Below are 23,193 nucleotides of genomic sequence, written 5' to 3'. Positions count from 1 at the left end.
TTTGCTTTCAGTATCTGGTGTGACCCCCTTGTGCAGCAATAACTGCACCTAAACATTTCTGGTAACTGTTGATCAGTCCTGCACATCGGCTTGGAGGAATTTTAGCCCATTCCTCCGTACAGAACAGCTTCAACTCTGGGACGTTGATGGGTTTCCTCACATGAACTGCTCACTTCAGGTCCTTCCACAACATTTCGATTGGATTAAGGTCAGGACTTTGACTTGGCCATTCCAAAACATTGACTTTATTCTTCTTTAACCATTCTTTGGTAGAACGACTTGTGTGCTTAGGGTCGTTGTCTTGCTGCATGACCCACCTTCTCTTGAGATTCATCAGTTCATGGACAGATGTCCTGACATTTTCCTTCAGAATTCGCTGGTATAATTCAGAATTCATTGTTCCATCAATGATGGCAAGGCGTCCTGGCCCAGATGCAGCAAAACAGGCCCAAACCATGATACTACCACCACCATGTTTCATAGATGGGATAGGGTTCTTATGCTGGAATGCAGTGTTTTCCTTTCTCCAAACATAATGCTTCTCATTTAAACCAAAAAGTTCTATTTTGGTCTCATCCATCCACAAAACATTTTTCCAATAGCCTTCTGGCTTGTCCATGTGATCTTTAGCAAACTGCAGACAAGCAGCAATGTTCTTTTTGGAGAGCAGTGGCTTTCTCCTTGCAACCCTGCCATGCACACCATTGTTGTTCTGTGTTCTCCTGATGGTGGACTCATGAACATTAACATTAGCCAATGTGAGAGAGGCCTTCAGTTACTTAGAAGTTACCCTGGGGTCCTTTGTGACCTCGCCAACTATTACATGCCTTGCTCTTGGAGTGATCTTTGTTGGTCGACCACTCCTGGGGAGGGTAACAATTGTCTTGAATTTCCTCCATTTGTACACAATCTGTCTGACTGTGGATTGGTGGAGTCCAAACCCTTTAGAGAGGGTTTTGTAACCTTTTCCAGCCTGATGAGCATCAACAACGCTTTTTCTGAGGTCCTTAGAAATTTCCTTTGTTCGTGCCATGATACACTTCCACAAACATGTGTTGTGAAGATCAGACTTTGATAGATCCCTGTTCTTTAAATAAAACAGGGTGCCCACTCACACCTGATTGTCATCCCGTAGATTGAAATCACCTGACTCTAATTTCATCTTCAAATTAACTGCTAATCCTAGAGGTTCACATTCTTTTGCCACTCACAGATATGTTATATTGGATCCTTTTCCTCAATAAATAAATGACCAAGTATAATATTTTTGTCTCATTTGTTTAACTGGGTTCTCTTTATCTACTTTTAGGACTTGTGTGAAAATCTAATGATGCTTTAGGTCATATTTATGCAGAAATATAGAAAATTCTAAAGGGTTCACAAACTTTCAAGCACCACTGTATACCATGTACTGAGAGGCTCTGGTTGAAATTATGGATTCTCTGAGGTGATAGCCCCGAAGAAAATAGTACTATGCCAGTCACCTCAGAGAATCCATAATTACTGGAGCCTCTCAGTGCATGGTATATTTGATTTACATCCCTCATCAAAAAGTTCTAAACTAAAAGTGTTGACTGAGTGTTAACTGTGAATACCTAGAAATTTGAGTCCCAGATCCATCTCTAGGCCTGCGTACTGTGGTGAGATCTAAAACTTGTATATGCAGCAAGAACTCCCTGGGGCCTACTGTGAAAACATTCAGCAGACCTCTCTGACATTTCTTAGTTGTTGGGAAAAAAAAAACAAAATAAGTGTGAAAATGACCAACTTGGCTTGTCCCACCTGCAACCTTGGTTTGAACTAACAGTGTTATTTCTCCACTGAAAGCCATCAGACAAGATTATCCTCCGTGCATGTCATGGATATGAGTGTGTTTAAAGAAAATACACCTAAACTTGATGCAGCTTTTAATCATTTCGACTGCAGCTTAGCCAAAGTAGGTGTCCCACAAACTTGCGGTCAATTATGTGACGGTGCTGAATTCAGCTCCAGTGTTGCAACGATTACTCAGACACAAGGTTCGCCTGCCTCATGTTATCTGGCAGGGCAGCAGAACAACATCTCGTACACACAATTGTGTGTACTGCATCTGGTACGTTTTTTTTTTTGTGTGGAGTTGAGTGTGTAAAAATTGAAGCGTACCTTTTTTGCGTGTCAACTATGTGACAGTGATTACATCTGCGTGATTAACTGTGGTAAGTAGTCAGTATGATGAAACAAAGTGGCAGCCCAATCCCTTCATGCACATGACCTTGAACGATAATAGATTGATATCAATGGACATGGCAAGCCAAAATGCCCAAAATTTGTCAACTATGTGATGTCAACTCTGTGACGTCTAATTTAAAGGGATCCTCCAGTGGATTTATTCTCAAACTTGTTTTAAGTAAAAATAGTTGCAGATTTCAAAAATCAAACTTTCATTTTCTGAGACCAAATAGTGTTGGAGAAAAATTAATTTTCTTTAAAAGGCCAGATGGGCTTGATGTATGCGATGATGTCAGGCAGTGGTCGCTTGGAGCAACTCAGCTGTTCATATTCTCTGTTTACATTGTAGTTTTGCTAGTTTTTTGCAAGCTGGAGCCTATCCCAGCTGACTACGGGCGAAAGGCAGGGTACACCCTGGACAAGTCACCAGGTCATCACAGGGCTGACACTTAGCCCATGTTTACATTAGACCGTATCAGCGGATCATCAGATTAACATTTTTAAAACGATTAGTGTGCACACAGCAACAGCAATACACGATTTGCGTGCACACAGCAATACCAATACATGGATACGCTCGGCTCCGCAGGCATCCTGCGCTCCAAATCACTCCGCCCTGAACAGCGAGTGCCCTCTGGAGGGTGCGCACTCAAAGGAGTGAATATAAGGATTTTTGGCAGTGTGATGTCACTGGGATCCATTTTCGGTGACTCACAGGAGGACAGGGAGAATCAGCTTTCCGTTGATCACCCTAATGACTCGCCATTCACACCCAGCCTCCAGTGACCCACACCAACATGATGCCTCAACGACACCTTAGGCCAAGTTTACATTAGACCGTATCTGTCTCATTTTCTTCGCGGATGCACTGTCCGTTTACATTAAACCGCCTGGAAACGCCGGGAAACGGGAATCCGCCAGCGTCCACGTATTCAATCCAGATCGTGTCAGTTCCGGTGCTGTGTAAACATTCAGAATACGCGGATACGCTGTGCTGAGCTCTAGCTGGCGTCTCATTGGACAACGTCACTGTGACATCCACCTTCCTGATTCGCTGGCGTTGGTCATGTGATGCGACTGCTGAAAAATGGCGCGGACTTCCGCCTTGTATCACCTTTCATTAAAGAGTATAAAAGTATGAAAATACTGCAAATACTGATGCAAATACTGCCCATTGTGTAGTTATGATTGTCTTTAGGCTTGCCATCCTTCCACTTGCAAGTGGTAAGTGATATGCACTGGGATCACACACACAGCGGCTCAGTCCCGAATCACAGCTTGTGCACTTCACTCGCGCACTGTGTGAGCTGCGCAGGGCCGGAGTGCGCACCCTCCAGAGGGCACTTGCTGTTCAGGGCGGAGTGATTTGGAGCGCAGGATACCTCCGGAGCTGAGCGTATCCGTGTATTGGCGTTGCTATGTGCACGCAAATCGTGTATTGGTGTTGCTGTGTGCACACTAATCGTTTTAAAAATGTTAATCTGATGATCCGCTGATACGGTCTAATGTAAACATGGGCATAGACACAGACAACCATTCACACTCACACCTACGGTCAATTTAGAGTCACCAGTTAACCTAACCTGCATGTCTTTGGACTGTGGGGGAAACCGGAGCACCCCGAGGAAACCCACACGGACACGGGGAGAACATGCACACTCCACACAGGAAGGCCCTCGCCGGCCACAGGGTTCGAACCCAGACCTTCTTGCTGTGAGGCAACAGTGCTAACCACTACACCACCGTGCCGCCCAGTTTTACAAGTATTTTACCAAATTTATCAGTTTTTATATAAGCATGCCTCATTGTGTAGCATGTAAATGCCACAATGATGCTAAAAAGAAGGCACAAGCTGGAACTAGACTGCATTTCCACAGAGAAAATGCAAAGTGTGCTTGTTCAGCTGGAACAAAATTTCACCAACAGAAACTGGATCAGACATGAGACCTCATGCTGCAAAACCTTTTTTTTTTTTTTTACATGATCTACATGGTGCTGGTTCTGGGTATATATACAGTGGTGCTTGAAAGTTTGTGAACCCTTTAGAATTTTCTATATTTCTGCATAAACATGACCTAAAACATAATCAGATTTTCACACAAGTCCTAAAAGTAGATAAAGAGAACCCAGTTAAACCATCCCATCCATCCATTATCTGTAGCCACTTATCCTGTCCAACAGGGTCGCAGACAAGCTGGAGCCTATCCCAACTGACTATGGGCGGCTCGTCTGCAGTTTTCTCAAGATCACGTGGACAAGCCAGAAGGCTATTGGAAAAAATGTTTTGTGGACGGATGAGACCAAAATAGAACTTTTTGCTTTAAATGAGAAGCATTATATTTGGAGAAAGGAAAACACAGCATTCCAGCATAAGAACCTTATCCCATCTGTGAAACATGGTGGTGGTAGTATCATGGTTTGGGCCTGTTTTGCTGCATCTGGGCCAGGACGGCTTGCCATCATTGATGGAACAATGAATTCTGAATTATACCAGCGAATTCGAAAGGAAAATGTCAGGACATCTGTCCATGAACTGAATCTCAAGAGAAGGTGGGTCATGCAGCAAGACAACGACCCTAAGCACACAAGTCGTTCTACCAAAGAATGGCTAAAGAAGAATAAAGTGAATGTTTTGGAATGCCCAAGTCAAAGTCCTGACCTTAATCCAATCGAAATGTTGTGGAAGGACCTGAAGCGAGCAGTTCATGCGAGGAAACCCACCAACATCCCAGAGTTGAAGCTGTTCTGTACGGAGAAATGGGCTAAAATTCCTCCAAGCCGGTGTGCAGGACTGATCAACAGTTACCAGAAACGTTTAGCTGCAGTTATTGCTGCACAAGGGGTTCACACCAGATACTGAAAGCAAAGGTTCACATACTTTTGCCACTCACAGATATGTAATAATGGATCATTTTCCTCAATAAATAAATGACCAAGTATAATATTTTTGTCTCATTTGTTTAACTGGGTTCCCTTTATCTACTTTTAGGACTTGTGTGAAAATCTGATGATGTTTTAGGTCATATTTCTTCTCATCTCATTATCTCTAGCCGCTTTATCCTTCTACAGGGTCGCAGGCAAGCTGGAGCCTATCCCAGCTGACTACGGGCGAAAGGCGGGGTACAAGTCGCCAGGTCATCACAGGGCTGACACATAGACACAGACAACCATTCACACTCACATTCACACCTACGGTCAATTTAGAGTCACCAGTTAACCTAACCTGCATGTCTTTGGACTGTGAGGGAAACCGGAGCACCCGGAGGAAACCCACGCGGACAACATGCAAACTCCACACAGAAAGGCCCTCGAACCCAGGACCTTCTTGCTGTGAGGCGACAGCGCTAACCACTACACCACCGTGCTGCCCTAGGTCATATTTATGCAGAAATATAGAAAATTCTAAAGGGTTCACAAACTTTCAAGCACCACTGTATATCCAGGATATACCATGACTGACTCATATGATATCTATTTTTTTTGACATCACAAGATACATTGCTTAATCAATAGTGGAACTATTTTATGTCACATGAGCCATCCTTGGCCAATCCCTGCACGGGAATTTTTTGATGAGGGATATAATTCCAGATATCTTCACTCCGATGACATCACTTCCAGTGTTTTCCCACTGACTAGATGTGCGTTGTCAAAATGATGATCCAGTTCAAAATTTAACTTCTTTTGAATAACTTGCATATTTTTTTGAATGTGCCTATATAATATAGGCATATCTAAATATTATTTCATGTTGAAAATATTTCACTCATTTGTGGTATATATTCACCACTTGAAGATAAACTTCATATATTTGCGTGACCGTATAATAGCTCTCTCGTGTGTGTGTGTGTGTGTGTGTGAGAGAGAGAGATCAATTTCATATTTTCCACATTGTATGCATGATGTCGGGTGAACAATGAAAATCAGTGTATACTCTTTGTAATTTGTTTTGGTGTGTATCTCCTGCATCTTCAGGTCTTTCCTTTTTTGCACACACCTGACATCTCTGTTTACAGGTTCAACACTGTAGAATCCATCATGCTTTATTCAACATCACATTCATCTCCAGAATAATTTCATGTTATTCAAAAAAAAAAATACATGATAATGTGTCATAATAACAAACAGAGCTGTATCATCCATACACTGCAATGCACCAGCCATCTGCTAAGCACATATCCACTCGTCAGTGATAAATTAGACCCAGAGTCTGAGCCAAATCACTGACAGCAAGCTCTAGTGTTGGGTTGAGGAAAAGACCTGTCCTGAGCCTCCCTACCTCTACCCCCTTCTACCAAGAAAAGTTCGCCAGACTCATGTTTCACACGGCTATATTTACCCAAACAACCACAGACTACCCCCACTGGGCCGACCATGACCATGCCTTATGGCCTACATTTAGGTTATTCAATAGCTTTCTGTTTCCTGTGTTTGCAAGAAAAACAAAGAAAGATTCATTCTTTGGGGCGGCACGGTGGTGTAGTGGTTAGCACTGTCGCCTCCCAGCAAGAAAGTCCTGGGTTTGAGCCCAGCGGCCGGAGAGGGCCTTTCTGTGTGGAGTTTGCATGTTCTCCCTGTATCCGCGTGGGTTTCCTCCGGGTGCTCCAGTTTCCCCCACAGTCCAAAGACATGCAGGTTAGGTTAATTGGCGGCTCTAAATTGACTGTAGGTGTGAGTGTAAATGGTTGTCTCCATGTGTCAGCCCTGCGATGATTTGGCGACTTGTCCAGGGTGTACCCTGCCTCTCACCCATAGTCAGCTGGGATAGGCTCCAGCTTCCCTGCGACCCTGTAGAACAGGATAGGCGGCTACAGATCATGGATAGATGGATAATAATAATAATGATAATATGGGGGTGGCACAGTGGTGTAGTGGTTAGCACTGTCGCCTCACAGCAAGAAGGTCCGGGTTCGAGCCCTGTGGCCGGCGAAGGCCTTTCTGTGCGGAGTTTGCATGTTCTCCCCGTGTCTGCAAGGGTTTCCTCCACAGTCCAAAGACATGCAGGTTAGGTTAACTGGTGACTCTAAATTGAGCGTAGGTGTGAATGTGAGTGTGAATGGGTGTCTGTGTCTATGTGTCAGCCCTGTGATGACCTGGCGACTTGTCCAGGGTGTACCCCGCCTTTCGCCCGTAGTCAGCTGGGATAGGCTCCAGCTCGCCTGTGACCCTGTAGAACAGGATAAAGCGGCTACAGATAATGAGATGAGATGAGACATGTGCTCGTGAAGAAGACGTTAATGCGCATGTCTGAAAATGAGGAATCGTGGCGTGCGTAACACAGGCTACGTAAAATTTTTGAGGAATCTGGTTTTGCCGTATATTTCCGCCCCGAACCAGCGGCTCCAACGTGGGAGAATCCAGACTACAGAGAGGAAGCGAATCGGACATATTTAGTATAAAGTCAACACAAACCACTTTAAAAATTCCCTCTCGCCGGTATTATTGAGAAACCGGTAGGGCGATCCGCCTCCCTCTGGCTTTACGCTAACGGAGCACACAGCAGCCACGAGGAAGCCAAGAGGGCGCGCGCACGCGCATGCACGCACATGCGCCCCGCCCGAGCCGGAATTTAAAGAGCGAAGTACTAGCGCGCATGCGCAGTGAAGAGGAAACTGCCGAGGTTCGTTTTCATGGCTATGTGCGGCTGAGTCAAAGAGAGTGAAGCAGAAAAGCGAGGCGGAGTGTGAGTTCAGTGCTCACACTTTCTTTCTTTTTTTTGTCGGCTCCTGACCTGTGCGTGTTGTTAAAGCCTCTGGAATGACGGTAGCGTCCAAAGAGCTGATTTAAGGCAGAACAGGGGGTTGCAGTGAGTGTGAGTGCGCAGCCACGATAAGCGAGCAGTGTAAAAGTGAGCTAGCTAGCGAGGTTAAGTCAGTTGGTGGATTGCCCCGGTAACGGCGAGGGAGGAAAAGATCGCAGATTGGGTGAGTAAACAGAATTGGAGCCTTGGTAACATGGCGCGGGCTCGCTTTGGAGTCTCTTCCTTCCAAGCATCTAGATCCGGATCCATTACAGCGACTCTTATTTCACACTAAACAGCACTAACTTCACACAAAGCGGTTCTGAGTGAGTGAGTGAGTGAGGGAGGGAGTGGGCCGAAACCTGTAGTTATGGCTGTTTTTTTTTTTAAGATAGGAATGTCAGGATGACGACAACAAAATTTCTCTAGGCCTCAAGTTCAACTTTGCGGAACTGTAAAATGTAAACCAGTACACATGTGAACATGTTATTCGGGTTAAAACGTGAGATCTGGCAAGAGGTCAAATGACTAGGATGATAGTTTGAAGCCCATGGCTGGGCCATGCAGCAGCAGCGTGTCCCGGATTAGCGCCGCCTTTACAGCACTAAACCTCGTGTTAGCTTCCAGGCTAAAGTTAGCGCCTGTGTTTTCAGCTCGGTGTTGGACTCAAGTAGGCCTGGGTTCGGTTCAACACGCTTTGTTTAGTGTGTAAACTCGCTCTCTAGTGGGCCTTCTGGTCTCACCAGACTGTTTAGCATGTTAGCATAGCTAAGCTAGCATTGCTACTACACAACCTGGAAATGGAAAATAATATGACCGGTTTTGTTTCTGGGCCCAAATGTCAAAACGATCATATTGAGTCTAATAAAAAATTTAAAACCGCTTGACAGGCTGTCCCGACATGCTAACAGGCTTGTTGACAGCATGGACAGGCAGCATGACTTGACGTTTGGGCCCTCTTCCTCGACACGTGAGCGCCGACGTCCACCGCCACTGCAGGCGTTATTTCATTCAGTCTGTCCACCACTTCCTGCTGGTGAATCTCCGACTACACAGATTACTCTAAACTAACTAGTTTACAATCATTTTATTTTTAGAGGAAAGTATAGTTTTAAGGGTTTTCTCCAGCAGCAACATGGCTAACAGGTGCCATGCCTGTGTTACCCAATTTAGCACTAGAGCTAGAGGGCTGGAATAGCTACTATTCAGTTTTATACTCGAGTCATTTTATTTATAAAAACCTCAGGCTGGCTAAAAGCTATTTAAAAAAAAAAAAAATTGACACCGAAGTCGTCGATAAAATTGAAAAACCACGTGCAGCTTGGCAAACTTCCCACTTTTTTTTTTTTTTAATATGTTATTCTACCATAATCACCTCTTTTATCTCAATTAACAGGATGTACTTTTTTTTTCTTCTCCTCAATGTATGTTTAATGTTTGTCTGGCTTCAGGATACAAAATGGCAGATGCAGATTTGGACTTCACGACAGGTGATGCTGGGGCTTCCACCACCTACCCCATGCAGTGTTCCGCCCTGCGCAAGAATGGCTTTGTGGTGCTGAAAGGTCGACCATGCAAGATTGTCGAGATGTCAACTTCCAAAACTGGCAAACACGGACACGCAAAGGTGACTGACTAGATGTAGTGAAACCGTGTTGAGCTCGTAAATCTCCTTCAGAAGCTGTAGGAGATACTAGGGCGTTCCGGATGAACTGAATAAATGCATCGTCTTGCATACTATGCGTTACTGAATTAACCGATAGTTGTGTGGATGCCATGCAGAAGATGCGAAAGGGTGTCTAAATGAAGCTCTTTAACTCTTAACAGGTCCACATGGTTGGCATTGATATCTTTACTGGCAAAAAATATGAAGATATCTGTCCCTCAACTCACAATATGGATGTCCCCAACATCAAGAGAATGGACTATCAGGTAAGGGGGTGTCTGAAACCACTGAGCATCTTTTAGAGGAATGAGTGGACTGAATTATTAACCTTTCCACTTTGAGAGTTGTACGTTATTTCTAAACAGCCACTATAAGAAATACGGGATGTTTCTTACCCTCTCTTGAATCCTGCTCCTATCCACAGTTGATTGGCATCACGGATGGCTACCTGTCTCTGCTCCAGGATAGTGGTGAGGTCAGAGAAGACTTGAGAATTCCTGAGGGAGACTTGGGCAAAGAGATCGAGAGCAAGTATGAAGCTGGAGAGGAGATACTGGTAAGTGTCTTTTTGAATACGTCAGCCACACTACTTTGTAAGAACACTTGTGTAACTCTGGTGGACCAATTGCTTTCTTTGCCTGTGTTTTTCAGATCAGTGTCCTATCTGCAATGAACGAGGAGGCTGCAGTGGCCATTAAAGCCATGACTAAATAAAACGCAGCAGGTACATGGAGCTCTTGTGTGCGCATGCATGCTCACCTGCCTAGAGAGTAACTGCTACACTAGTGTGCCAACAGCAAAGCACTAATCCAAGTCTTAACGTTGTATTCCAGCAGTTTAATTTTTTTCCAGTCACAAAATTATCCGTGTGGTCATTTCAATAAAATATACTATTTAGTTCAAAACCTCTTCAGCGTGTTCACTTGTCTGTATTCTAGGTATACGTTTCTGTACAACAGTGTATAGATTTCACTATTTAAAAGGGAGGGGGGGACAGGACTATTTGCTCTTTGCACACTGGTGCTTGCATGACTACCATAGTAACACAGATGGTAACACATTCTTTGTATTCACATGGTTCTGTACACTGTAACGGGCATGATGGATGAACAAATTGTACATGGGATGTTCTGTATTTTGTACAACCTGTATTGCATTTGTTCTGTTAACATGGTGGGGTTAACTGTTAAATTAGTAAAGCATCCAAAGGTGGCTGCTATACAGAAGCTATTAACCCTTAATCAGTGGTGTATTTGGGATGACTTTACCTGTAGGCGCAGTGTGTACACTGATCAGCCATAAAATTAATAACTCTGACATGTGAAGTGAATTACACTGTTACAATGGCACCTGTCGAGGGGTGGGATAGAACAATCAGTTCTTGATGTGTTGGAACCAGGAAAAATGAGCAAGCGTAAGGATCAGGGGTGGGTGGGTTTCCCAAAAGCCTCTTAATGCTAAGAGCATCTTAACTAGGAGAGTGTGTTCATTGTGCTGCTCACTCTACCATTTAACGATTATCTTTGTGCTGCGATGCTTTTGGGAAGCCCACCCCTGAGCGACACAACCGACAACAAGGTCATGGGTGTCGAAGGCTTATTGAGTCGCATGGGGCACAAAGGCTAGCCTATATGGTCAAGTCCCACAGAAGAGCTACTGTAGCACAAACTGCTGGAAAAGTTGATGCTGGCTAAAACAAAGGCGTCAGCATTAACTTTAGCAGTTTGTGCTATAGTAGCTCTTCTGTGCGACTGGACCATATGGGCTAGCCTTCGTACTCCATGCAAATCAGTGAACCTTTGATGCCAGTGCATCGGTTGTTTTTGGTAGGTACTAACCACTGCATCCTGGGAACACCCCACAGGATGTGCCATTTTGGAGATGCTCAGACCCAGTCATCTTGCCATCGCAGTTTGGCCCTTGTCAAAGTTGCTCAGATCCTTACGCGTTCCAATTTTTCCTGCTTCCAACGCCAACTTCAAGAACTGACTCTCTTTTCTCTTGTTGCCTCATATGTGCCACTGTAACAGCAACGTAACTCACTTTCCTGAGCGTGTTTGCTAATTTTGATAAGTGTATAAGCTTTATTGTTTAACCACCTGATTGATAATGCTTGCACACTTGGACCTTTCTAAACCTCTCCTTCCAGCTAGCTGAAAAATTGATCAGAAATCAAAAGTGTCATTCTGGATTTATAGTAATAAGACAAATTAAGTTTTTGACCAATTCTAGTTACTCATGCTGTCCATGTTCCCTTCCTTTCCTTCTGATCTTTTTAATTGTAAATTTTTCTCTTTATATACATTTTCCCCCCTTTTTTTCTTAGTTATATTTGACCCCTTTGTTTTTCATTCAGACTTGCACCCTTACTCCTGCCTGTTCTTCCTCTGCCTTCCCTTTCTCACTTTCTCTCAGGTATTGGCAAGATGCACTGGACCTGGACAGAAGGAGAGAATTACGCCTCAGCAATGCTATTCCCTCTGATTTTTTTTTTCTTTTAATTTTCTTTGTTCTCTCCCCTTCTTTACGTACTTTAGCCTGTCTTTGGGTTGGAAAATTTACAAGAGAATAAATAATTGGAAATGGTTGCAAAAGGACAAATATCTCTGTAAATACACTGAATATACATTAATCAACAATATTTTGAATGTATATATTAGAGGAAAAAAAAAAGGCAGAATGACACATGAGCTCTAGCTTTGGGAACTGTAAAGGCACATCATATGTATTATACTAACATGAGTGTCCTGTTCTCATTTTGCCTTTGGCTTGTTTTTTTCACTTTTTTTTTTTTTTTTTAAATATTGATATTTGTCCCAATTACCACCCTTCTTTTGCCATTTTAAATCGGGCTGTTTAAGCGCAGAGGCCAGTTCTCATATAGGCACTGTGGTAAAAGACAACCACCATGGCTAATGGGATGTGCTGTGGTCTCTTCTCCCACTCCTTTATCTTTGGGTAGTCGATATAAAAAAAATTGAGAAGCCATCCTCAGAGTAAACTGGTGTATTTAGTGAAAGTAAAAAGGTTAATGAAATGTCCTGTTTACACTTTTTTTTTTTTTAAACATTAGTCAAATTTAAGACTGTTTTCATGTAGAATAATGGTTTCACCAAATGTTGAGCGCTGTAGTCTTAATGATTGTCTGAATAGGTTCATTGATGGGGGGGTGTCACACTGTTCCTTAAGCAAAACAACAGAAATTGAATATCGGGGGAGTATAGCAATGATTTTGGTCTCTGTACACTCTCAGGCTAAGAGATAATCATGATCTACAACCATCATTCCCTTACCACCTTTTAAAAGGGGTTTATTCTCCAATGATCATTTTAATTTGGTGAATCCTGATCCCTATGGGTTTGGCTGTCTATGCTGGCTCATATCTGAACTTGGTGTTAAGATCATTTTTCTTTTTACTTTCATATTACCTAAGCAAAACCTTTGTTTGTACCCTGACTGTGATAAACAGCTGTATTAAACCAAGAGATACTCATACCCTAATATTAAAATGAGCACCTACATGTTGCCTTTTGTTTTGGTGTCTGATGGGCATTCATTAGTTGCAACACAGTTTTATGCTGACATTGTACAGAATTACTGGAACTCTTGATGAAAACAAGCAAAATATTTGTATTTACCTGAATAAAAAGCTATTTAAACCTCATTAAAATAGATTGGAATAATAATAGTTGTAAGGAAATGTAGTGTGGCTTTATTCTAAGTGCTCTGGGGTAGGAAGTGAAGTTATAAAAAGATGATTTTGAACTGATTGAGAGGAGAATGATAAAAATAAACTTGCATGCATCAACTGCTGTTCTAGCAATGCACCTGCAAGCTTAAATGTGAAACTGGGTAAGCAGTAGGCTTGTGTGGTTTTGCCTGTTTGTAATTTACCATTTAAAAAATATCAAGAAAAAAATTTAATTGTCCAGAACCACTGAAAGGTTGGAAAACAAGCATTTCCACCAATTCTGTTTTAAGGATTGTATCAGGATGTAATGATAGCGGTTCCCACGATGCAGGTGTTACTATCTGGTTGCATCAAAGTGTGAAAACTTGATGTGGGGGATTTTCAGGTGATTCTACTGTAAACAGTTTTTTTTTAAACATTACATTTCCAAGTAATGTTGAGGCTGCAAAGTGATCGATAGTATCTTCATAAGGTGCTGAGTGGCACTGTTCTCTTCTCGTGGAAAAAGAAAGTGGTTTTTTCAGACTATTTTCAGCTGAAATATTGGTGTGTGTATATTTTGGTCATTCTATTTTTCTTTCAGAAACAAATGAGAGAATGGAAAAACCAGCATTTTAATTTTCATTTCAAAATCCAAAAACGAATAGTGCTAAAACAAGTCATATTCCATGTTCCTGCCTAGGAACCGCATATACAAAATTTAAAAAGGACTATTTTCATTTTATCCTTTGTAAAATAGCCCATTTTTTCATTTTCTGAAACCAGAAGTTGTCCACATGGGCATGTCCCATATACAACTACGTTACCAAAAAGTTACAGCAGTAGCTTACAGAGCCAAGGGAGGAATGAACTTGCTGTTTGCTATTGATGGCTTTGAATGTTCTCCAAGATAACGGGCTGCAACAGCTACGTTAATTTGTATAACTTTTAAAGCAAGTTTCACCTGAAATATGTGATCAAGTTTTTCTGCACTCATGCCCTCCTCCCTTATTAACACTATGTTTCAGAAAACAACAAAACTGTTCCATGCTCTTTGAGCTGCCAGTCAGGTGTTTGACGGCCGTGCATGTAGGCTGACAACAGCTGTCAGGATCAGAAAATGGGGAAGGAAACAAACAAAAAACCGGGCTTTTCTGTTGTTTTCATACAATTTTATTTTCTGTTTTAAATCAGTTTATTTGCATAGCACTTTTAACAATGGACATTGTCTTATAACAGCCTTACAGAAAAATATAGATTTTAAAACATACGCATTACTAAATTGTGACGGGGCGGCACAGTGGTGTAGTGGTTAGCGCTGTCGCCCCACAGCAAGAAGGTCCGGGTTCGAGCCCCGTGGCCGGCGAGGGCCTTTCTGTGTGGAGTTTGCATGTTCTCCCCGTGTCCGCGTGGGTTTCCTCCGGGTGCTCCGGTTTCCCCCACAGTCCAAAGACATGCAGGTTAGGTTAACTGGTGACTCTAAATTGACCGTAGGTGTGAATGTGAGTGTGAATGGTTGTCTGTGTCTATGTGTCGGCCCTGTGATGACCTGGCGACTTGTCCAGGGTGTACCCCGCCTTTCGCCCGTAGTCAGCTGGGATAGGCTCCCGCTTGCCTGCGACCCTGTAGAACAGGATAAATTGGCTACAGATAATGAGATGAGATGAGAAGCCTGGTTGGCAGACATCCTAAAACAACTTTTCCACAAATTGTTATGCTTGATATGAAAAGACTAACAAATACATGTCATACCTCATGTTAACTAGGGAGTACTATTTATGGAATATTCATTGATAATTGATGCTTTGGGGCTTTTTCCTTGCCAGAGGTCAAGGCACAATTTAGTACAATCTATTTCACCAAAGACAGGTTAGGCTAAATTGTAAGCAGCACCCCCCCCTCCAAAAAAAAAAAAAAGCACACTTTTGCACCACAGAGATGTCTCGTACAGACCAGTCTTACTGAGAATCTTGAAATGTTGTGCAGATTTAATATTCAGAGCAGTCTCCCTTGAATCATGAATAAGCCACAACGTATTTTACTGTCGAAGATGTCGTCTTTTTCTAGTTTTCCTCAGGGTTGCCAATGATTTTGTATTGACTAAAATGAACAGCTTTTGGCCAGGTGACAGCAAAAGTTACTCAGTTATCTAAGAACCTTCTAGTACAAATAAAAATCTAGCCACAGTTGTCAAACATACTTTTGGTTTAAAAACAAGGTCCTCTACAGTGGTAAAAACATCTGCCTGTAAATGTTTCCAGTTGGCATCCAACACATCTATTTACAACAATCAATCATGTCAATATGAAAGTATGTACAGGATATGCAAAAATTGTGTACTGTTCATGTTTTAGATGTAATTTTATTCAGTCTGAACAAATGTCTTTAAATCAGTTCTGACAACAAATGTATCCATTATACAAAAAAAAAAAAAAAACAACCCTAGTGATTCATCGATGAAACCTTTCCCCCATATAATATTTTTAAGAGAAGCCACAAAATAAATCAACATGAAGTGTATTTACATTTTAGAGACCATCCAAATCAGATCGCTACAGTTACAAACATTATTTGACCCTTTCTAACCCAGGGTGATGGTCATTTTGGTTACTGGCCACATGAGTTAAAAAAAAACCCAAAACAAAACCAAAACACCATGTTCTGCTTATGATTACTTGCTATGGTGATAGAATCTCTGTCCAGCTTGTGGGTGGGAGAGGAAAGTGTGACGGGGAGCTGGCTGAGGAGAGCTCTGAAATGGGGCCTGGTAGTAAATACACACAGAAATAGTAGTGTTAAGTAAGTAAAATGCATTCCTGTAAAATAAATAAACTTAAACACACACACATACACACACTATTTCCAGAGAAGTTGAGATATTTTCCAAAATGCAATGAAAACAAAAATCTGTGATTTGTTAATTCACGTGAACCTTTATTTAACTGACAAAAGAACAAAATATTTTCAATAGTTTTACTGACCAACTTATTTGTATTTTTAAATCAATAAAGTGAGAAGTTGATGCCTGCAACACGCCCCAAAAAAAGTTGGGACAGAGGCATTATTCCCACTGTGTTACATCACCTTTCCTTTTAATAACACTTTTTCATCGTATGGAATCTGAGGATACTAATTGTTGCAGTTTTGAAATTGGAATTTTTGTCTATTCTTGCTTGATACAAGACTTCAACTGCTCAACAGTCCGTGGTCACCGTTGTCTGATTCTCCTCATGATGTGGCATACATTCTCAACAGGAGGAAGATCTGGACTGGCAGCAGGCCAGTCAAGCACATGCACTCTGTGTCTATGAAGCCATGCTGTTGTAGCCCGTGCAGAATGAGGCCTAGCATTGTCCTGTTCAAACAAGCATGGACTTCCCAGGAAGAGACATCGCCTTGATGGCAACATATGTCTCTCTAAAATTCCAATATATGCTTCCACATCAATGGTACCTTCACACACACACACACACACACACCTGATGCTGGCTTTTGCACCTTTCTCTGATAACAAACTGGATGGTCCTGTTCACCTTTGGCATGGAGAACTCGACATCCAGTTTTCCTGCAAACAAGCAGATGTGGACTTGTCTGACCACAGCACACATTTTCACTGTCTTTCGGTCCATCTGAGACGAGTTCGGGCCCAGAGAAATTAGCACCGTTTCTGCATAGAATTGATATATGGCTTCCTCCTTGTGTAATACAGTTTCAGGTTGCATTTCTGGACGCAGCGACAGACTCTGAAGTAACAACGTTTTTCCGAAGTACTCCTGAGCTCATGTGGCTATATTTGTCACATTAGCGTGACGGTTTCTCAGGCAGTGCCACACACATTCAACAGTGGTTTCCAGCCTTGCTCTTTACGCACAGAGATGTCTCCGAATTCCTTGAATCTTGTCATAATATTATGTACTGTAGATTCTGAATGACCTAAATTCTCTGCAATCTTTCGTTGAGAAATGTTCTTTTTGAATTGACTAACAATTCTCTCATGAATTTTGGCACAAAGGGGTGAGCCACGACCCATCCTTGCTTGCAAAGTCAGAGTCTTTGGTGCATGATCCTTTTATACCCAATCATGACACCCTCACCTGTTACCAGTTAACCTACTTATTGTGGAATCTTCCAAAATGGTGTTACTTGAATATCCCATGAACTTTTCAGTCTTATTTTGCCTCTGTCCCGACAGGAGTGTGTTGCAGACATCAAATTCTAGCTTCAGTTGTATTTTATAAATAAAGTTGGTCAGTCAAACCATTGAAAATCTTTTCTTTGTACTTTTGTCAGTTAAATAAAAGGTTTATTTTTGTTTTTATTGCATTTTGGAAAATACCCCAACTTTTCTGGAAATGGTGTGTGTGTTATATAAAATATTAATTATATGCACAGGAAGTAATTCGTATCAGTTAAAAATTGACACACATTCATCGTAATTAATAAGTGTGTCTAAACTTTTGCCTGGTACGGTATGCATGTACATATATGTACATGTACACTACCGTTCAAAAGGTTGGGGTCACCCAGACAATTTTGTGTTTTCCATGAAAAGTCACACTTTTATTTCCCACCATAAGTTGCAAAATGAATAGAAAATATAGTCGAGACATGTTTCTGGCCATTTTGAGCATTTAATCGACCCCACAAATGTGATGCTCCAGAAACTCAATCTGCTCAAAGGAAGGTCAGTTTTATAGCTTCTCTAAAGAGCTCAACTGTTTTCAGCTGTGCTAACATGATTGTACAAGGGTTTTCTAATCATCCATTAGCCTTCTGAGGCAATGAGCAAACACATTGTACCATTAGAACACTGGAGTGAGAGTTGCTGGAAATGGGCCTCTATACACCTATGGAGATATTGCACCAAAAACCACACATTTGCAGCTAGAATAGTCATTTAGCACATTAGCAATGTATAGAGTGGATTTCTGATTAGTTTAAAGTGATCTTCATTGAAAAGAACAGTGCTTTTCTTTCAAAAATAAGCACATTTCAAAGTGACCCCACACTTTTGAATGGTAGTGTACGTACATGTACACACACACACACACACACACACACACACACTTACGGAAAGAGTAAAAGGTATAAGGTGAAAAAGGAGAATTAAGTGACATTAAGTGTGTTAAATGAAACATTACGTGATGAAGTGAGTTCATTGAGTATTAAAGCATTGAACTCACCTTTGCAGTAGGAATTTGAACAGTCAATGAAGGTGCTGGCAGCAGTCCTGCAGCACTTGCATGTAGAGCCTGTGCATGTATGGGTCTCAGGGCACCCTGAAACAAACAAACACACACACACACACACACACACACACACACACACACACACACACACACACACATTTATACATTCCTTTCTCATCAAGCAGTGTATACTGATTTGCTATATGCAGCACCTGTCATATTTGTTGTCATATTTCCTTTTTCCACAAACTTAAACTGAATGAATGTCTCCAGTACTCAAATAAAAAAAATATATAACCAGAAAGCAAACATATATCACGTCACTGTAATTGCACATAAAGTACATACTACAGCTGCATAACACAAATGGCTCAAAAAAAAAAAAAGTCAAAAATGAAAACCAGTGTATTCTGATGTCACATTGGCTATGAAGTTTGTCAGACATTAGCTGGTGTTCATGAGGACTTTATGGCATCTAACAAAAATGACCCTCACTGATTCAGTGCAAAACATTGACAGAACGCACACCAATACATGCCGATACATAAAAATTACTCAGGCTTCAGTAATTTAGGTCAGTGTTGAGCAGTTTTCAGTTCACATCCAGGGACGTATGAAACAGCACGAAAAAAAATTATTCGATAAAGGACAGCTAATGGCAAGCTGAAGCTTGCTATGCGAGTGTGTGCACAGGTTGGATTAACACAAATACATACAGTGGTGCTTGAAAGTTTGTGAACCCTTTAGAATTTTCTATATTTCTGCATAAATATGACCTAAAACATCATCAGATTTTCACACAAGTCCTAAAAGTAGATAAAGAGAACCCAGTTAAACAAATGACACAAAAATATTATACTTGCTCATTTATTTATTGAGGAAAATGATTCAATATTACATATCTGTGAGTGGCAAAAGTATGTGAACCTCTAGGATTAGCCGTTAATTTGAAGGTGAAATTAGAGTCAGGTGTTTTCAATCAATGGGATGACAATCAGGTGTGAGTGGGCACCCTGTTTTATTTAAAGAACAGGGATCTATCAAAGTCTGATCTTCAACACATGTTTATGGAAGTGTATCATGGCACGAACAAAGGAGATTTCTGAGGACCTCAGAAAAAGCGTTGTTGATGCTCATCAGGCTGGAAAAGGTTACAAAACCATCTCTAAAGAGTTTGGACTCCACCAATCCACAGTCAGACAGATTGTGTACAAATGGAGGAAATTCAAGACCATTGTTACCCTCCCCAAGAGTGGTCGACCAACAAAGATCACTCCAAGAGCAAGGCGTGTAATAGTCGGCGAGGTCACAAAGGACCCCAGGGTAACTTCTAAGCAACTGAAGGCCTCTCTCACATTGGCTAATGTTAATGTTCATGAGTCCACCATCAGGAGAACACTGAACAACAATGGTGTGCATGGCAGGGCTGCAAGGAAAAAAGCACTGTTCTCCAAAAAGAACATTGCTGCTTGTCTGCAGTTTGCTAAAGATCACGTGGACAAGCCAGAAGGCTATTGGAAAAATGTTTTGTGGCCAGATGAGACCAAAATAGAACTTTTTGGTTTAAATGAGAAGTGTTATGTTTGGAGAAAGGAAAACACTGCATTCCAGCATAAGAACCTTATTCTATCTGTGAAACATGGTGGTGGTAGTATCATGGTTTGGGCCTGTTTTGCTGCATCTGGCCCAGGACGGCTTGCCATCATTGATGGAACAATGAATTCTGAATTATACCAGCAAATTCTGAAGGAAAATGTCAGGACATCTGTCCATGAACTGAATCTCAAGAGAAGGTGGGTCATGCAGCAAGACAACGACCCTAAGCACACAAGTTGTTCGACAAAAGAATGGTTAAAGAAGAATAAAGTTAATGTTTTGGAATGGCCAAGTCAAAGACCTGACCTTGATCCAACTGAAATGTTGTGGAAGGACCTGAAGCGAGCAGTTCATGTGAGGAAACCCACCAACATCCCAGAGTTGAAGCTGTTTTGTACGGAGGAATGGGCTAAAATTCCTCCAAGCCGGTGTGCAGGACTGATCAACAGTTACCGGAAACGTTTAGTTGCAGTTATTGCTGCACAAGGGGGTCACACCAGATACTGAAAGCAAAGGTTCACATACTTTTGCCACTCACGGATATGTAATATTGGACCATTTTCCTCAATAAATAAATGACCAAGTATAATATTTTTGTCTCATTTGTTTAACTGGGTTCTCTTTATCTACTTTTAGGACTTGCATGAAAATCTGATGATGTTTTAGGTCATGTTTATGCAGAAATATAGAAAATTCTAAAGGGTTCATAAACTTTCAAGCACCACTGTATATCCAGGATATACCATGACTGACTCATATTATATCTATTTTTTTGACGTCACAAGATACATTGCTTAATCAATAGTGGAACTATTTTATGTCACATGAGCCATCCTTGGCCAATCCCTGCACGGGAATTTTTTTGATGAGGGATATAATTCCAGATATCTTCACTCCGATGACATCACTTCCAGTGTTTTCCCACTGACTAGATGTGCGTTGTCAAAATGATGATCCAGTTCAAAATTAAAATTCTTTTGAATAACTTGCATTTTTTGGATGTGTCTACAGTGGGGCAAAAAAGTATTTAGTCAGCCACCAATTGTGCAAGTTCTCCCACTTAAAAAGATGAGAGAGGCCTGTAATTTTCATCATAGGTACACTTCAACTATGAGAGACAGAATGGGGGGAAGAATCCAGGAAATCACATTGTAGGATTTTTAATGAATTAATTGGTAAATTCCTCGGTAAAATAAGTATTTGGTCACCTACAAACAAGCAAGATTTCTGGCTCTCACAGACCTGTAACTTCTTCTTTAAGAGGCTCCTCTGTCCTCCACTCGTTACCTGTATTAATGGCACCTGTTTGAACTCGTTATCAGTATAAAAGACAGCTGTCCACAACCTCAAACAGTCACACTCCAAACTCCACTATGGCCAAGACCAAAGAGCTGCCAAAGGACACCAGAAACAAAATTGTAGACCTGCACCAGGCTGGGAAGACTGAATCTGCAATAGGTAAGCAGCTTGGTGTGAAGAAATCAACTGTGGGAGCAATTATTAGAAAATGGAAGACATGCAAGACCACTGATAATCTCCCTCGATCTGGGGCTCCACGCAAGATCTCACCCTGTGGGGTCAAAATGATCACAAGAACGGTAAGCAAAAATCCCAGAACCACACGGGGGGGGGCCTAGTGAATGACCTGCAGAGAGCTGGGACCAAAGTAACAAAGGCTACCATCAGTAACACACTACGCCACCAGGGACTCAAATCCTGCAGTGCCAGACATGTCCCTCTGCTTAAGCCAGTACATGTCCAGGCCGGTCTGAAGTTTGCTAGAGCATATCTGGATGATCCAGAAGAGGATTGGGAGAATGTCATATGGTCAGATGAAACCAAAATAGAACTTTTTAGTAAAAACTCAACTTGTAGTGTTTGGAGGAGAAAGAATGCTGAGTTGCATCCAAAGAACACCATACCTACTGTGAAGCATGGGGGTGGAAACATCATGCTTTGGGGCTGTTTTTCTGCAAAGGGACCAGGACGACTGATCCGTGTAAAGGAAAGAATGAATGGGGCCATGTATCGTGAGATTTTGAGTGAAAACCTCCTTCCATCAGCAAGGGCATTGAAGATGAAACGTGGCTGGGTCTTTCAGCATGACAATGATCCCAAACACACCGCCCGGGCAACGAAGGAGTGGCTTCGTAAGAAGCATTTCAAGGTCCTGGAGTGGCCTAGCCAGTCTCCAGATCTCAGCCCCATAGAAAATCTTTGGAGGGAGTTGAAAGTCCGTGTTGCCCAGCGACAGCCCCAAAACATCACTGCTCTAGAGGAGATCTGCATGGAGGAATGGGCCAAAATACCAGCAACAGTGTGTGAAAACCTTGTGAAGACTTACAGAAAACATTTGACCTCTGTCATTGCCAACAAAGGGTATATAACAAAGTATTGAGATGAACTTTTGTTATTGACCAAATACTTATTTTCCACCATAATTTGCAAATAAATTCTTTAGAAATCAGACAATGTGATTTTCTGGATTTTTTTTTCTCATTTTGTCTCTCATAGCTGAGGTATACCTATGATGACAATTACGGGCCTCTCTCATGTTTTTAAGTGGGAGAACTTGCACAATTGGTGACTGACTAAATACTTTTATACCCCACTGTATATAATATAGGCATATCTCAATATTATTTCGCACTGAAATAATATTCAACAATATTTTATATTACATAAAAATTCATGTTGAAATTTATGCAGAAATCTAGAAAATTCTGAAGGGTTCACAAACTTTCAAGCACCACTGTATACTGTAACAAATCAGCAATGCATACTAGTGCTGATTCTGAGGGCTGTCCAAAAATCACTGTGAATGGAACCTTATGGGCTGTTTTACAATCAGGGTACAAAGTTTGTCACAGGGGTCCAAAATTCAAACTGGTTCTTGTACCAGTTTTTAAGTGAAGGACGAGTTAAAGAACAGATTTCAGGTAATTTTTTGACGTGTGTATGGTAGTTTTGTGTAATCTGCTATAAGATAGGAGAAACAAATGAAGTGATTCTCGGAGAGGACTTTTTTTTTGACAATTCAGAATCCACTACTTCCATAGTGCTTTTAAATATAAGGCTGTAAGCTTTGTGTTAGTTGTCTCTAATATTTATGTCCCAATATCTT

General features: G+C 41.6%; 2 protein-coding genes across 7 annotated transcripts in view; one reads left to right on the top strand and one right to left on the bottom strand.

The window, feature by feature from the left end:
* The first annotated feature begins 7,788 nt into the window (after nucleotides 1-7,788).
* LOC132894641 (eukaryotic translation initiation factor 5A-1) lies at nucleotides 7,789-13,139 on the top strand. Of its 4 annotated transcripts, none has more exons than XM_060934759.1 (6): nucleotides 7,789-8,132; nucleotides 9,400-9,575; nucleotides 9,776-9,880; nucleotides 10,039-10,170; nucleotides 10,266-10,338; nucleotides 11,971-13,139. In XM_060934759.1, exons 2-5 carry the CDS (start codon nucleotides 9,408-9,410, stop codon nucleotides 10,326-10,328), a joined length of 468 nt encoding a protein of 155 aa, XP_060790742.1. In that variant the 5' UTR covers nucleotides 7,789-8,132; nucleotides 9,400-9,407; the 3' UTR covers nucleotides 10,329-10,338; nucleotides 11,971-13,139. The 4 variants fall into 4 exon arrangements, with proteins under 4 accessions (XP_060790742.1, XP_060790734.1, XP_060790723.1 ...); XM_060934751.1 differs by having other exon boundaries at nucleotides 7,790-8,132; nucleotides 12,030-13,139; XM_060934740.1 differs by having other exon boundaries at nucleotides 7,790-8,132; nucleotides 11,941-13,139.
* Nucleotides 13,140-14,725: 1,586 nt separating this feature from the next.
* The window catches only part of LOC132894629 (G protein pathway suppressor 2-like), a 34,617-nt gene continuing 26,149 nt past the window's right edge, over nucleotides 14,726-23,193 (bottom strand). For all 3 annotated transcript variants that reach the window (XM_060934709.1, XM_060934727.1, XM_060934718.1), the window contains 2 exons: nucleotides 18,468-18,563; nucleotides 14,726-16,048 (listed from right to left, as the gene is read on the bottom strand). In XM_060934709.1, the coding sequence (XP_060790692.1) occupies nucleotides 15,956-16,048; nucleotides 18,468-18,563 (189 nt within the window). In that variant the 3' untranslated portion in view covers nucleotides 14,726-15,955. The remainder of the gene's footprint in view (nucleotides 16,049-18,467; nucleotides 18,564-23,193) is intronic.

The sequence above is a fragment of the Neoarius graeffei genome, chromosome 1 (assembly GCF_027579695.1).
Source record: "Neoarius graeffei isolate fNeoGra1 chromosome 1, fNeoGra1.pri, whole genome shotgun sequence".
Lineage (NCBI taxonomy): Eukaryota > Metazoa > Chordata > Actinopteri > Siluriformes > Ariidae > Neoarius > Neoarius graeffei.
The sequence above is the reverse complement of the archived record's forward strand: the minus strand, read 5'-3'. Positions and strand labels throughout refer to the sequence as shown.